Source organism: Montipora capricornis, chromosome 5 (genome assembly GCF_036669925.1).
Source record: "Montipora capricornis isolate CH-2021 chromosome 5, ASM3666992v2, whole genome shotgun sequence".
Taxonomy (NCBI): domain Eukaryota; kingdom Metazoa; phylum Cnidaria; class Anthozoa; order Scleractinia; family Acroporidae; genus Montipora; species Montipora capricornis.
The window spans coordinates 18713945-18728944 of record NC_090887.1 but is presented as its reverse complement, the minus strand read 5'-3'; the positions used below and the strand labels follow the sequence as shown (position 1 = coordinate 18728944).

General features: G+C 41.2%; 1 protein-coding gene across 3 annotated transcripts in view; it reads left to right on the top strand.

Moving 5' to 3' along the window:
• The window catches only part of LOC138049779 (probable glycoprotein hormone G-protein coupled receptor), an 86934-nt gene that overhangs the window by 65171 nt on the left and 6763 nt on the right, over positions 1-15000 (top strand). Inside the window, exons 8-14 of one of the 3 annotated variants that reach the window (XM_068896197.1) lie at positions 655-726; positions 1521-1592; positions 3031-3102; positions 3199-3267; positions 4811-4876; positions 6692-6763; positions 7559-7688. In XM_068896197.1, coding sequence (XP_068752298.1) covers positions 655-726; positions 1521-1592; positions 3031-3102; positions 3199-3267; positions 4811-4876; positions 6692-6763; positions 7559-7673 — 538 coding nt within the window. In that variant the 3' untranslated portion in view covers positions 7674-7688. Of the gene's footprint in view, positions 1-654; positions 727-1520; positions 1593-3030; positions 3103-3198; positions 3268-4810; positions 4877-6691; positions 6764-7558; positions 7689-8968; positions 9041-15000 lie in introns of those variants that run through there. The other 2 variants (XM_068896199.1, XM_068896198.1) reach the window with 2 other exon arrangements.

Below are 15000 nucleotides of genomic sequence, written 5' to 3'. Positions count from 1 at the left end.
TCTCTTTTCTCTTATTCGTCAGCCCAGCGAACGCAAACGAAAAGAGACCTTTGCTAGCAGAGAATGGTTTTATCAAACGAGTTGACTGATAAAGGTAAATTAACCACCGTAAAGGCTGTTGAGACTCAACAGACGCACGGCCTTGTGCTTGCTTTAATGTTGGATGATGTTGGATCCGTTTGGCCAGGCCTGTATACGTTAATGAAAAGATACTGGAAATACTCACACACAGACACTACTTTAATTTGAAATGTAAAAAACTTGGCCCGATTTTATGACTAAAAAAAAATTAATGCCTCCATGGAATAAGGATTCCCGGATTTGAGCTGTACGCACGGGCGTACGTGCGTATATGAACGTTACGCCCCGTGAGTAATAGATCACAGACGACGTCAAAATGTGATAAGAACAAGAAAGTAGCACACGAGGCCATAACCGAGTGTCAATGATGTTCTTACCACAATTTAACGTCTCCTGTGATCTATTACTGAACAGACGCATGGAATTTAAAAACAAAATTGGTTGCAAACAGAGATCTCCGCGGATTAAAGTCAGTTTTTCTTTGTAAAGAAGTAGAGTTTCCCTTTAATTTGTATTGTATACTTTTGCTAATGTACATTTTTCTTGTTTGATTATATTATTGTAAAACTTCAGGGAAATGACAGGCAATCCAATCAAAAAGCTTGATGTTGCAACGTTGGCAATGTACACAAATCTTGAAAGGCTGTAAGTAGTAGATGCGAAATTGTATTTTGTCGTGTTTGCTTTTTAGTCGGCATTGAAGTCTATTAGAGCTGTTGTCATATCTTGCTGAAATATATTGACTGACAGTATTATTAATATTCTTTTTGCACTATTTATCACGGTGACACCAACAAGCGTTTAGTACTTTATACGAAATGCACTGCTATCGGTTCAGAATGGACAGGAGCTCAAGGGGAGCCTCTAGTTCCACTAATTCATCGAATCAACCCTTTCCCAAGTAAATGTATTTTGCCGCGAAAAGTATCGTATTTCCCTTGAGGCTGTGATAGCTTTGTTTTATTGTGCAGGGATGGCGCAGTGGTGAGAGCAATCGCCTTCCATCAATGTGGCCCGGTTCGATTCCCAGATTCGACGTCATGTGTGGATTGAGTTTCTTGGTCCTCTTCTCTGCGGGTACTCCGGTTTTCCCTCTCATCAAAAACCAATATTTGACTTGATTTGCGTTAATTGTTAATTTCAGTTTACGAAGTCCCCAATTAGCGCTCCAGTGCTAGAATGACCAGACACTTAAATAAAGCTCCTTTCCTTTCCTTTATTGTCTTTTGCAACAGTGGGCGTGCTGAATCTCCCAATTGGGAGGCGTTCTATAAATAAATCTACTCGGGAAAGGTTTGACTCCTAGGCCAAGTATGGAGGATAGAGGTTCCCTTTGCTAGATCATTTGACGTAGCCATTGTGGAGAGGAAAAAGAAAGAAAAATACAAAAGCCTAGTATGGTGTATTCTTTCATTTACTTTAATTCTTTTAATTTCCAGTTACATTGGTGAGACGAATATTGCGGAGTTGCCAGGCTTAGTATTTGAAAAGAACAAGAAACTTAAGGAACTGTAAGTTGTATTTTCACATGCGCGCACTACGGACTAGGGATTAGAGGGAAGGGGGTCACGTTCGAATAACAAGCATCCCTTCGTGGGGAATGTTGCAAGAGTTTCCGTTGCTTGTTTCAAATCTACACTTTTGTTTGGAAGGACACGGTATGGAGGCTTTCGTATAAAAAATGATGCCCAAACCTCCAATCGGCATGGAAACTAGTTGTCCCCACAATTCCCTTGCGATATTCGATCCGTTTGTCCTCCGAACACCAACCCAACCACTGTGTTTGTGTTATCACTGATGAACGCTTCACAAATTTGCATATTTAAGAGGCAAAAATTTAATAGCTTACCACGCCCTGCATAGTGCGTTTTTTCACTTTTGTCCAATTCTTTGCCGTCGTCAGCAAAGCTACAACGTGAAATAGCCAAATTTGAGGTTTTATGAGAACGCCAGCACCTGAGGATATATTTTCATTTCTTCCCATAAATTAACCGTCGTTCCGACCAATGTCAGTAGACCATTTTACAGTTGTGGGTGGCTAAGTTACTAGGCCTAACAATGGAAGCGAGGCTGCCGGTGACCCTGTTTTGATACAAACCTTCATGCTTTTGTAATGTTAGAGCTCTAATACGGACTAATTAGAATTACAACAACACAATTTTGCATGATAAAAGCAGTCGGGGCTGTATCAATGCAAGGTCACCGGCAGCCTCACAGCCATTCATAGGCTTGGTCGCTGTGCAAACAACTGTAAAATGGCCTATTTTGAAGAACTACCACACCCTTGTCATATTAAAAAGGTTTAAAATAGTCACGAAGCGATTAAAATAACGCGAATTTATATTTTGACATGAAGCACAATTTGATTACAAATATAGAAAGGAATACATTCTCAGGTCTGGACGAAGCTGAAACAGCTGTAAGTAGAAAACGCAAAGCAAATATTGAGTCGCAATTATTAACGAAACAAAACCTCTCATCTTGGAGAAACAATTAGTGCTGGCTGCCCATTCTCACCCAATCTTGCCTCATTCAGCCATCTCCCTCCTTCGCCCTTAACCTTGAAAAAACACTGATGATATAAGGTAACAATAGAATTGTTAATATTCGAAGAACAGACTTTTATGGCCTCCGCAAAACCTAACTGAATTCCCGTTCGTATGCACATGCATTTGTCGTGGAAGAAAAAATTTGCTTCCAGAGAAACGAAACTCTGTATCAATTTTTTTAAGAAGTCTCTTTTTCTTTGGCCAGTGTCTCTTTGTTTTAAGTTGAGTGCTGCGAAAATCATTGTATACCTTGGGAAACAATCCTCCCGTCCCGGAAATCTTTTCTTTTCTTGCGGAGGCACGAAAAGGTTCAAATCCTCTTGTCGCCAGGCTTATATATGGTCATATCCGGGAGTTTTGATTTGATTCACTATTAAAAGAAAAGTTTCATTTTTGGCAGGTACCTAAAGCAAAATTTGATTACAAATATAGAAAGGAATACATTCTCAGGTCTGACGAAGCTGGAAAAGCTGTAAGTAGAAAACGCAAAACAAATATTGATTCGCAATTATTAACGAAAAAAACCTATCCTGTCACAGCTGATGTTTTTCTTTTTTTGTTTTTGAAGGAATTTGAATGGCAATCGTATCAAAACGATCACTCCTTGGGCATTTGATAACTGCAGCCTCTTTACTTTGTAAGTAACAAAAAAAAATTCCCTTTGATATTTTTGAAAATGGAAATTAAATGGATTAGATTTATTTACTATTCTTTTTTAATTAACAAGTGTGTTGTCTTTTGCCGGTGATTGAGGTTGTACTGTTTATTATTTTCAGCAGAAACCGGTTGGTACTTGGTTTGTGAAAATGGTAAGCAAAAACTCCCGAATGGAAAATTCAGTTGGGATCGGTGTGTACCATTTACACAATTCGTTCAAGTTTACCGAGAGAGTCTGGAGAGAGGCAAAATCATGGGGGAATGCAAATGGTGAACACGTTTTCCGTTTGAAATTCCGTTTGGGAATTTTGGACTACCTTTCAAGAAATCCCGTTCTCTCTGGAAATTTTCCGTTCTGGAAGACCTAAATAGGCTTACCATTTACATTCCAACCGAAATTTCCGGATTTTTTTGGTAAATGGTAAACAGTTTGCGTTTCCGTCACATGTGTGAGGCATCCTAATTGGTATTGAAGCACAAGCATGACGAAACGAAACTAAAGCCTCATCGAAATTAATAAAGTCACCGTCACCGTTTTTAAACGTCATCGTTTTCAATGGGCTCCCTTTTCTCTGTCCACACTTAAACTGGAGCGTTTTGAAAACGATGCGTTAGGTTCTCAAAACTCTTCACTTTTGAAACCGTTTTCGAATGTTTCCCATTTTGATCAGCGTTTTCGGGCGTCTTAGGGTGGATGACAGCACAGTTAATACAGGGGAATTGTTATGAAAACCGGACAAATTTCTTTGTTGTAGGATTTTGTTCTCTTTTTTGGCCTTGGGCCGTGTGCAAAAACACAATAGTTGTTTTACTCTGTACTGAGGAATAACCAATACAAACGTGTTGGTTACGTAATTCATGGATAGTGTATGAGCGCAAAACAAAAGATTGTGCACGGTCGTGTACTTTTCCAACCTAAATCTTGGCTTCGCTTTGTTTGCTCCTTTGATGTTTGCCGAGCTTCAAAACCAGCCCCTCTATTAACTATTATGACAGGCGAAAAACTCATCGAAAAGTATGCGTTTTTAAATGAAGACGCATTCACGTGGATGGAGCGCCGAAGGGGATGTGTAGTTGCTCTTGTAAGCAGGATATTATTTGATATTATAGCAGCTTTTATACACCCCCTTTAATATAAGTCTAATATATGCCGTTTTCCTCTCTATGACGTCGAACTCTTGCTTTCAAATTTTATTTAGAAATGTACAAAGGCCTAAAACTTTTACGATTTCTTTTCTTGTTTGAAGCCTTTGTACATTTTCTGAATAATTTTAAAAGCATGAGTTTGACGTCATTAGCGGAAAACGGCATATATTAGACTTATTAAAAGGGTGCATAGTTTTATTTCTGTTGCCTGAAGTCTGTTATTTTCGGTTTGAACGAAAAACTCTGATATTTTATACCTCAAAATTAAGGGGCTGCTTCCTCCCTGAAATTAAGACCAAAACAACTTTTCCCTCCTGCTAGATGTTTACTATTAGCTCTGAATTTGGTGGACTTTGAGCTCATGTTTTGCTTCACAGGTCTCTGGGATATAACCAGCTATTGGAGCTTCCCGTGTTTGGAAGAGAAACAGAAATTACGCATCTGTAATAGTTTCATTAATGAACCACAGTTTGTTATAAATCAGTGGGTCCTTTGGTTTTACTCGATAGCTCGCTAGAGTGTCAGCACTTAGATCTTACATCTCCATTATCTCTCCTTTGGGTCGGAGTTATCGTTTCCCATACAGTCTGTATTTAAAAGACGATTAATTAGTTGTATTTCCCTTCTAGCAAAGATCTCTCTTCCTTTTATTTTCTCTGGGCTGACGAGTACTGGAAAAGAGACGTTTGCCATCGGTCGAAAACTCACTATGTTGCGCATATGCGACCATGCGTGACCATGTGCAACCATGTGCGGCAGTTACTAGCGAGCGACCGAATCCTCGTGTGATACTTCGTGTTGTGCGGGCTCACTTAACAACAGCGGAATTACTATAAAGAAATGCGCGGGACATAGCAGGCTCAAGTCACAGTCAGCAAAACATATCATGGGGCATGCGGTTTGAAGAGAGTGCCGTCCAAGTTTGTGGACGGTGGTGAATCAAAGTGAGACTACGTTTACTCTACAGCAAAAGTTTAGGAACGGTTTAGTACATGATTCCTTTTGGTGTTAACCAAAAAATAAACATGAATCCGGCATGAAAGGTTCCCAAATTCGTCACCAACCCGGAATCCAAAATGGAAACTCTGTATCCGAATACTTTGAATCCGAAAACTTTTCGTTTGTGTAAACAACGTATCCCACTAATCCGGATAGTCTAAGCCCGCTCCCAATCCTTCTGGATTGCAAGATGGCGGCCGAGTTACCAGAATCTACAGCATTTTGCTGGCGATTTTTCTTACGAGAAAAAAGACTGGTGTTGTGTAGGAATCTTTTCTCTCGTCATACTCACGTAACGTACAAATTCACTTCATATGTCCTCATATTTGCTCTTCATGGACTCCCACTCGAGGCCTTCAGAATCTTGTTGTGATGAGTAACATCGAACGATTCCGAGTCACAGTTCCACTTCACTATAAGTCTAGTTTAACGCGCCTGTATTTTCTGATTTTGGCTTTGGATGCCATTTGAGTAGTAAAACAGCGATTTGTAACCGGATTTAACGAGTTAGTGTAAACATTTGTACATCCGCGAATGGTTTTCATGTGAATATGCACGAATCCAAAAGCTTTCCCCTAGTTTCGACCCATGGTAGAAGTCTCTTTTCTCTTATTTTGTCAGCCCAGCGAACGCAAACGAAAAGAGAGACTTTGCTAGCAGAGAATGGTTTTATCAAACGAGTTGACTGATAAAGGTAAATTAACCACCGTAAAGGCTGTTGAGACTCAACAGACGCACGGCTGTGTGCTTGCTTTAATGTTGGATGATGTTGGATCCGTTTGGCCAGGCCTGTATACGTTAATGAAAAGATACTGGAAATACTCACACACAGACACTACTTTAATTTGAAATGTAAAAAACTTGGCCCGATTTTATGACTAAAAAAAAATTAATGCCTCCATGGAATAAGGATTCCCGGATTTGAGCTGTACGCACGGGCGTACGTGCGTATATGAACGCTACGCCCCCGTGAGTAATAGATCACAGATGACGTCAAAATGTGATAAGAACAAGAAAGTAGCACACGAGGCCATAACCGAGTGTCAATGATGTTCTTACCACAATTTAACGTCTCCTGTGATCTATTACTGAACAGACGCATGGAATTTAAAAACAAAATTGGTTGCAAACAGAGATCTCCGCGGATTAAAGTCAGTTTTTTTCTTTTGTTAAGAAGTAGAGTTTCCCTTTAATTTGTATTGTATACTTTTGCTAATGTACATTTTTTCTTGTTTGATTATATTATTGTAAAACTTCAGGGAAATGACAGGCAATCCAATTAAAAGGCTTGATGTTGCAACGTTGGCAATGTACACAAATCTTGAATCGCTGTAAGTAGTAGATGGGAATTGTATTTTGTCGTGTTTGCTTTTTAGTCGGCATTGAAGTCTATTAGAGCTGTTGTCATATCTTGCTGAAATATATTGACTGACAGTATATTATTAATATTCTTTTTGCACTATTTATCACGGTTACACCAACAAGCGTTTAGTACTTTATACGAAATGCACTGCTATCGGTTCAGAATGGACAGGAGCTCAAGGGGAGCCTCTAGTTCCATTAATTCATCGAATCAACCCTTTCCCAAGTAAATGTATTTTGCCGCGAAAAGTATCGTATTTCCCTTGAGGCTGTGATAGCTTTGTTTTATTGTGCAGGGATGGCGCAGTGGTGAGAGCAATCGCCTTCCATCAATGTGGCCCGGGTTCGATTCCCAGATTCGACGTCATGTGTGGATTGAGTTTCTTGGTCCTCTTCTCTGCGGGTACTCCGGTTTTCCCTCTCATCAAAAACAATATTTGACTTCATTTGCGTTAATTGTTAATTTCAGTTTACGAAGTCCCCAATTGGCGCTCTCAGCGCTAGAATGACCAGACACTTAAATAAAGCTCCTTTCCTTTCCTTTATTGTCCTTTGCAACAGTGGACGTGCTGAATCTCCCAATTGGGAGGCGTTCTATAAATAAATCTACTCGGGAAAGGTTTGACTCTTAGGCCAAGTATGGAGGATAGAGGTTCCCTTTGCTAGATCATTTGACGTAGCCATTGTGGAGAGGAAAAAGAAAGAAAATACAAAAGCCTAGTATGGTGTATTCTTTCATTTACTTTAATTCTTTTAATTTCCAGTTACATTGGTGAGACGAATATTGCGGAGTTGCCAGGCTTAGTATTTGAAAAGAACAAGAAACTTGAGAACTGTAAGTTGTATTTTCACATGCGCGCACTACGGACTAGGGATTAGAGGGAAGGGGGTCACGTTCGAATAACAAGCATCCCTTCGTGGGGAATGTTGCAAGAGTTTCCGTTGCTTGTTTCAAATCTACACTTTTGTTTGGAAGGACACGGTATGGAGGCTTTTGTATAAAAACGATGCCCAAACCTCCAATCGGCATGGAAAACTAGTTGTCCCCACAGTTCCCTGCGATGTTCGATCCGTTTGTCCTCCGAACACCAACCAAGCACTGTGTTTGTGTTATCACTGATATTAGGGAGCTTAAGCAACGACAGCGGCGACGGCAACAAGAACGTCACAAATTTGCATATTCAGTAGGCAAAAATAATAGCTTACCACGCCCTGCACGTGCGTTTTTCACTTTTGTCCGATTCTTTGCCGTCGTCAGCAAAGCTACAACGTGAAATAGCCAAATTTGAGGTTTTATGAAGAACGCCAGCACTTGAGGATATATTTTCATTTCTTCCCCATAAATTAACCGTCGTTCCGACCAATGTCAATTTTGAAGAACTACCACGCCCTTGTCATATTAAAAAGGTTGAAATAGTCACGAAGCGATTAAAATAACGCGAATTTATATTTTGAGATGACATTCTCGTTGCCGTCGCCGTTGTCGCCGCTTAATTTAAGTTCCCGAAGACAACGGCTAGGTTGCTTTCTAAAAAACAAAATAGAAACTCTTAACTCAAACATGTTTACATGTCTAAACAACTTGGAGAAAAGTGTAAGTAAAAGTATCAATTTCTCTATAATGACAAGGAACAAACGAACTTATTTCACATTCAGCACATAAAAAAAAATTCAGTCCGAAACAACAACTTATTTTAGCTCTCATCTTGGAGAAACAATTAGTGCTGGGTGCCCAATCTCGCCCAATCTTGCCTCCTTCATCCATCTCCCTCTTTCGCCTTTAACTTTGAAAACACTGATGATATAGGGTAACAATAGAATTGTTAATATTTGAAGAACAGACTTTTATGGCCTACGCAAAACCTAACTGAATTCCCGTTCGCATGCACATGCATTTGTCGTGGAAGAAAAATTTCTTCCAGAGAAAACGAAACTCTGTATCAATTTTTTAGGAAGTCTTTTTCTCCTTGGCGAGTGTCTCTTTGTTTAATTTGAGTGCTGCGCGAAAATCATTGTATATCTTAGGAAACAATCCTCCCGTCCGGAAATCGTTTCTTCTTTTCTTGCGGAGGCACGAAAAGGTTCAAATCCTCTTGTCGCCAGGCTTATATATGGTCATATCCGGGAGTTTTGATTTGATTCACTATTAAAAGAAAAGTTTCATTTTTGGCCAGGTACCTGCAGCGCAATTTGATTACAAATATTGAAAGGAACACATTTTCAGGTCTGACGAAGCTGAAACAGCTGTAAGTAGAAAACGCAAAACAAATATTGATTCGCAATTATTTAACGAAAAAAACCTATCCTGTCACAGCTGATGTTTTTTTTTTTGTTTTGTTTTTGAAGGAATTTTGAATGGCAATCGTATCAAAACGATCACTCCTCGGGCATTTGATAACTGCAGGCTGCTTACTTTGTAAGTAACGAAAAAAACATTCCCTTTGATATTTTTGACGTCAATGGTGAAATGGACTAGATTTATTTACTATTCTTTTTTTTTAATTAACAAGTGTGTTGTCTTTTGCCGGTGATTGAGGTTGTACTGTTTACCATTTTCAAGCAGAAACCGGTTGGTACTAGGTTTGTGAAAATGGTAAGCAAAAACTCCCGAATGGAAAATTCAGTTGGGATCGGTGTGTACCATTTACACAATTTCGTTCAAGTTTACCGAGAGAGTCTGGAGAGAGGCAAAATCATGGGGGAATGCAAATGGTGAACACGTTTTCCGTTTCGAAATTCCGTTTGGGAATTTTGGACTACCTTTCAAGAAATCCCGTTTTCTCCGGAAAATTTCCGTTTGGGAAGACCAAAATAGGCTTACCATTTACATCCCAACCGAAATTTCCGGATTTTTTTGGTAAATGGTAAACAGCCTGCGTTTCCGTCACATGTGTGAGGCATCCTAACTGGTATATGAAGCCCTAAAGCCTCATCGAAATTAATAAGTCAACTTCACCGTTTTTTAAACGTCATCGTTTTCATTGGGCTCCGTTTTTTCATGTCCACACTTAAACTGGAGCGTTTTGAAAACGATGCGTCAGGTTCTCAAAATTCTTCACTTTTGAAACCGTTTTAGAATGTCTCCATTTTGATCAGCGTTTTTCGGCGTCTTAGGGTGGATGACAGGCGAAAACTCATCGAAAAGTATGCGTTTTTCAAATGAAGACGCATTACATTACATACTAAATTGATCGCTCCCCAATGGGGCTTTTCAGGGCGAATGAAACAAACGAAATAACAGAACAGAACAATAACGACAACTGTTAAGAATCCCAACTGGCCGGAGGCAAACCAGTTGGCTATTTAGAAGTGCAGCTGGGAAGTTGAACCAGGGACTACCAGGAACAAATTCAGCGAGTGGTCAGAGAGCGGGTCTTGAACCCGGGATCTCGGGATCTCAAGGAAGCGCCCTAACCACTGGGCCATACTGCATTCACGTGGATGGGACGCCCAAGGGGGTGTGTAGTTTCTCTTGTAAGCAGGATATTATTTGATATTATGGCAGCTTCTATAGTTTTTATTTCTGTTACCTGAAGTCTCTTATTTTCGATTTGAGCGAAAACCTGTGATACTTTATACCTCAAAATTAAGGGCTGCTTCCTCCCTCAAATTAAGACCAAAACAACGTTTCTCTCCTGCTAGATGTTTACTATTAGCTCTGAATTTGGTGGACCTTTGAGCTCATGTTTTGCTTCACAGGTCTCTGGAATATAACCAGCTATTGGAGCTTCCCGTGTTTGGACGAGAAACAGAAATTAAGTCCCTGTAAGTTTCATTAATGAACCACAGTTTGTCATGGATCAGTGGGTCCTTTGGTTTTACTCGATAGCTCGCTAGAGTGTCAGTACTTAGATCTTACATCTCCATTATCTCTCTCGTTTGGGTCGAAGTTATCGTTTCCATACAGTCTGTGTTTTTAAAAGACGATTAATTAGTTGTATTTCCCTTCTAGCAGAGATCTCTTTTCTTTTATTTTCTCTGGGTTGACAAGTACTGGAAAAGAGACGTTTGCCATCGGTCTTGTGGTCAGGCATATGGCCGGCTTGGCAGTGATGTCTCAAAAAGCGTTGCTGAATTGGATTGCCTGTATAAACATCGCAAATAAATAAATAAATAAAGGCTTATGGTGTATGAGGCCACTTAAGGACGGTGCCTACTATTGTGATTGCGCTTCCGTTCTGAGCATCTCGAGACATTTGGGTTTTCCTATCGGTGATGCTTACTAATACAGAGATGTTTTTGCGTGGTTTAAAACTATCCGGAGAAAGTATATAGATTTCAGTAAGTACTCTTGGTATCCCAAAAGAAAATTGGGGGTAACAATGCATTTTTGAGAGATAATTTTAATACAAGCCTTAATTGGAGAAAAAAAAACGCTATACATTGCTTTTACAAATATTAGTCATCATTTATTTTTGAAAAATGCGTGGTTGTCCCCAATAATATTATGGAACACCTGAAACCGCCTGAGCCTCTGCTATTGAGTGCGGCGACAAATAAAGCCGAAGCATGGAGACGCTGGAAAATGTCCTGGGATCTCTACAAAGTTGCGAGCGGACTCGACCAAAAAGAGGAGGAAAAGATTCAAGTGCCCACGCTGCTTCATGTGCTAGGAAAAGAATGTGTGGAGATTTTTTCAAATTTTGTTTGGACTTCCGAGGGAGATCGGGATAAAATTGCGGCCGTAGAAAAGAAGTTCACTCTCATTGCGCTCCGTTGACATCAAGGCACTTCAATCAACCGCTTCTGTTTATCGAACGAAAACAACACGAGGGAGAAACGGTCGACTAATTTTGTAGCGCCTTGAAAAACTCTAGCTAAGCAACTGCGACCTTGGTGATCGGAAGAATTCGTGGATTACGTCTATGTTCGTGCTGGGCCTCAAAGATCCACATTCCCCCAAGGAAAGTGCTGATGGAGAGAGAACAGAGCTTAGAGAAAACTTTACAAGCTGCTCGTATTGTCGAAACAAGCAAACAGCACATGACAGAGCTTAAAAGAAGAGAACAACAAAGTTTATAATGTTAGGAAAGTTGGGCGGAAACGGTCCCTAAGTCCCCAATGTGGGAACGTCTTGTGGACATTGTTGTATCGGCATGCACCATCTTCTTGTCCTGGCTTTAGGTAGGCACTGTCACAAAGTGTAAGGAAATGAACCATTTTTTCAAGGATTTGTCCGTGGCCCAGAGGGGCAAAACGAAGCAGGTTAATACTCTTGATGATTGTGCCTCTGCCACTGAGGTTATGTTTATTGGGGCAATTAGTGCAGAAAAACATGACTGGGTTTGAAACTGTCAGTTTTTGGAAACTTCCAAGAGTTGTTCAAATTAGGATGACTGGGGCCCAGTGCAATGTCTTACCCTAAATCTGCTTATGACCAAGATCACGACAAAACCTTTGGCAATCCTCCTCAGCAAAGTTAGAGAGTTACACCCAAAAACGCCGCATTAAAACCTTGTTGGGAAGTGTGAGTTGCCTAGTTGGGTTGCGTGGGGGAAGAGTATAGCAAGTTTTGTTTTCAAGTTGTTGATGGAAATTATGTGCCCTTCTTGGGTAGGGAAACATGTGGAGAAGATGCATTTTATCCCAGCGCATAAATGCCGTTAAAGATAACAGCATTCTAGATGACTTCCCTGAAATATTCCAAGGACTTGGGGGGGTCCTCCCTGGGAAGTACAACATTAATATAAACCCCTCGGTTCCTCCTGTAGTGCACCCACCCCAGGCGAGGTTTCCCCCACTCGAACCAAGAGCCATTGGAAGAAGGAACTGGTGCCAGAATGGTGGAGGCTTGAATCCTAGAGAAAAGTACCCTTGAATGAACCAGCTTGATTGGGTTTAGCAGTCTTGTTTGTGTTGATGAAACCGGATGGGTCTATTTCGGTGTGTGCTTAGAACCCCGAAAGATCTCAATGTGGCCATTAAAAGAGAAACACTACCCATTACCGTTAGTCCGATGGACATTACAGCAAATTGTCACAGGAGCAACAGTGTTTTCAACTTTGGATGCAGAAAAGGCATTATACCAAATCCAGTTAGATGAGGAGAGCCGTAACCTCCTGACATTTACTAACCCCCTTTGGAAGGGTATCGAGTACTTGAGGATGGCCAATCGGGTAATTAAAATCTGCCACCAGAGGTTTACCAACAGAGAATGGAGCAAGTTTGTTTGAAGGGCTACCAGGTGTGAAGGTCCGTTATGGGATGACATATCCTACGTGTGCCGCAATACGGCAGAACATGACACGCGGTTGAGAGGCTTTTTTTGCAGCGTTCCCGAGACAGTAACCTTTTCGATTGACAGAAGTCAAAGTGTCATATCCAGCAGAATGAAGTGAAGTTTCCATGGCCATGTGTTCTCCCAAGGATGGTTTGTTGAGGGCAGACCCCGGAAAAGGTTAGAGCTATTAGTCGAGGATGACCAAGTACCGACAGACAAGGCTGTGTTGTTCCAAAGGCTGTTGGGGATGGTCAAACTATGTCATTTTAGTTGTATCCCAAACCTGTCAGACCTTACCACACCGTTTGAGACAGTTACTACATCAGGATGTTCTGTGGCACTGGGAAAAACAGCAGGAAACCAGTTTGCAAGCAATCAAAGAATCGGTTACCCTTGCTCCAGTGTTAGGATATTATGATGCACAGAAAGCGTTGACGTTGCAAGTTGATGCAAGTTCCACCGGTCTTGGTGCTGCATTGATTCAGGGAAACCAACCAGTAGCTTATGCCTCAAAGGCGCTTACACCCACACAGCAAAATTATGCTCAGATTGAAAAAGAACTTTTGGCTGTGGTATTTGGTTGTGACAAATTTGCAGAGTATATTGTGGGCCGTGATGTTACAGTTGAATCGGATCATAAGCCTTTGGAGGCCATTATGAAAAAGCCTCTACACGTAGCACCCTTGCGCCTGCAACGGATGCTGGTCCAGCTCCAACGCTTCCCAGGAATCACTGTAGTGTACAAGCGTGCGGAAAGCCTACACTTAGCGGATGCTTTATCACGAGCCCATTTAGAAGAGTACCTGACAAATGCTGAGCAGTTAGACATCAACTTAGTAGAGCATGTTATCTCAGACCAACAGTTGGCCAAGTTCGTTGAAGCAACCAAGGAAGATGAGATCCTGTCCGAACTTCAACGAATAATATTGTCTGGTTGGCCAGATTCCAGAGGTCAAGTCCCTTTCAATGCACAGGAATTCTGGAACTACAGAGATGAATTATCGGTAGCACATGGACTTATCGTAAAGGGGCAAAAGATCGTTGTCCCTAGCAGTTTGAGAGGGGAGATGATGGAGAAACGTCATGAGGGACACCTTGGAATCAAAAAGACAAAAGCGAGAGCAAGTGGAGTAATATTCTAGACTGGGATACCAGAGGATCTGAAAGAGAAGATGAAGAACAGACCAGGATGTTTAGAAAATAGACCAAGTCAGCAGCCTGAACCACTGAGGTCACACGAGATCCCACCACTACCCTGGGCTAAGGTTGGCACAGACATCCTACACAAGAATAGTCGAAACTACCTTGTTACTATTGATTATTACTCCAAGTGGCCAGAACTAACCTTACTTCCTTCCATGACCAGCACTGGGGTAATTACTGCACTCAGGTCTCAGTTCGCAAGGTATGGTGTGCCCTCAGTGGTAGTTTCGGACAATGGTCCATGTTACAGTTCTGAAGAGTTTTAAAAAGTTTTCGGAGGACTGGGGCTTTCATCATGTCACGTCGAGTCCAGGGTACCTCCAGTCAAATGGTCAGTCGGAGAGAACAGTCCAAACAGTCAAGTCAATGCTTGAGAAAGCTGACAACCCATACAAAGCCCTCCTTTCATATCGGAATACTCCTTTGGATGAAGTCAACTTGTCACCCTCGCAAATTTTAATGGCAAGGCTTGTGAGAACCCAAATTACAATGAACAGAGAAATGTTAAAGCCCCAACTGTATGATCCTGAAGAAGTCTTGCCTAAGTTAAAAGAAAGGCAAAGAAAGCAGAAGCTGCAGAATGACAAAACAGCGAAGGAACTGCCACCACTGATGAATGGCGAGTTTGTAAGAGTTCGAGAAGGCAACAAGTGGAAAGCCTGCTAAAGTTACGGAGATTCTTCCGTTACCTAGATCCTACAAGGTTGGAACAGAGCGGGGAGAGTACCGAAGAAATCGTCGCCATTTGCTAAGAACTGAAGAGCCCAAGGCATCAGAGTTTGT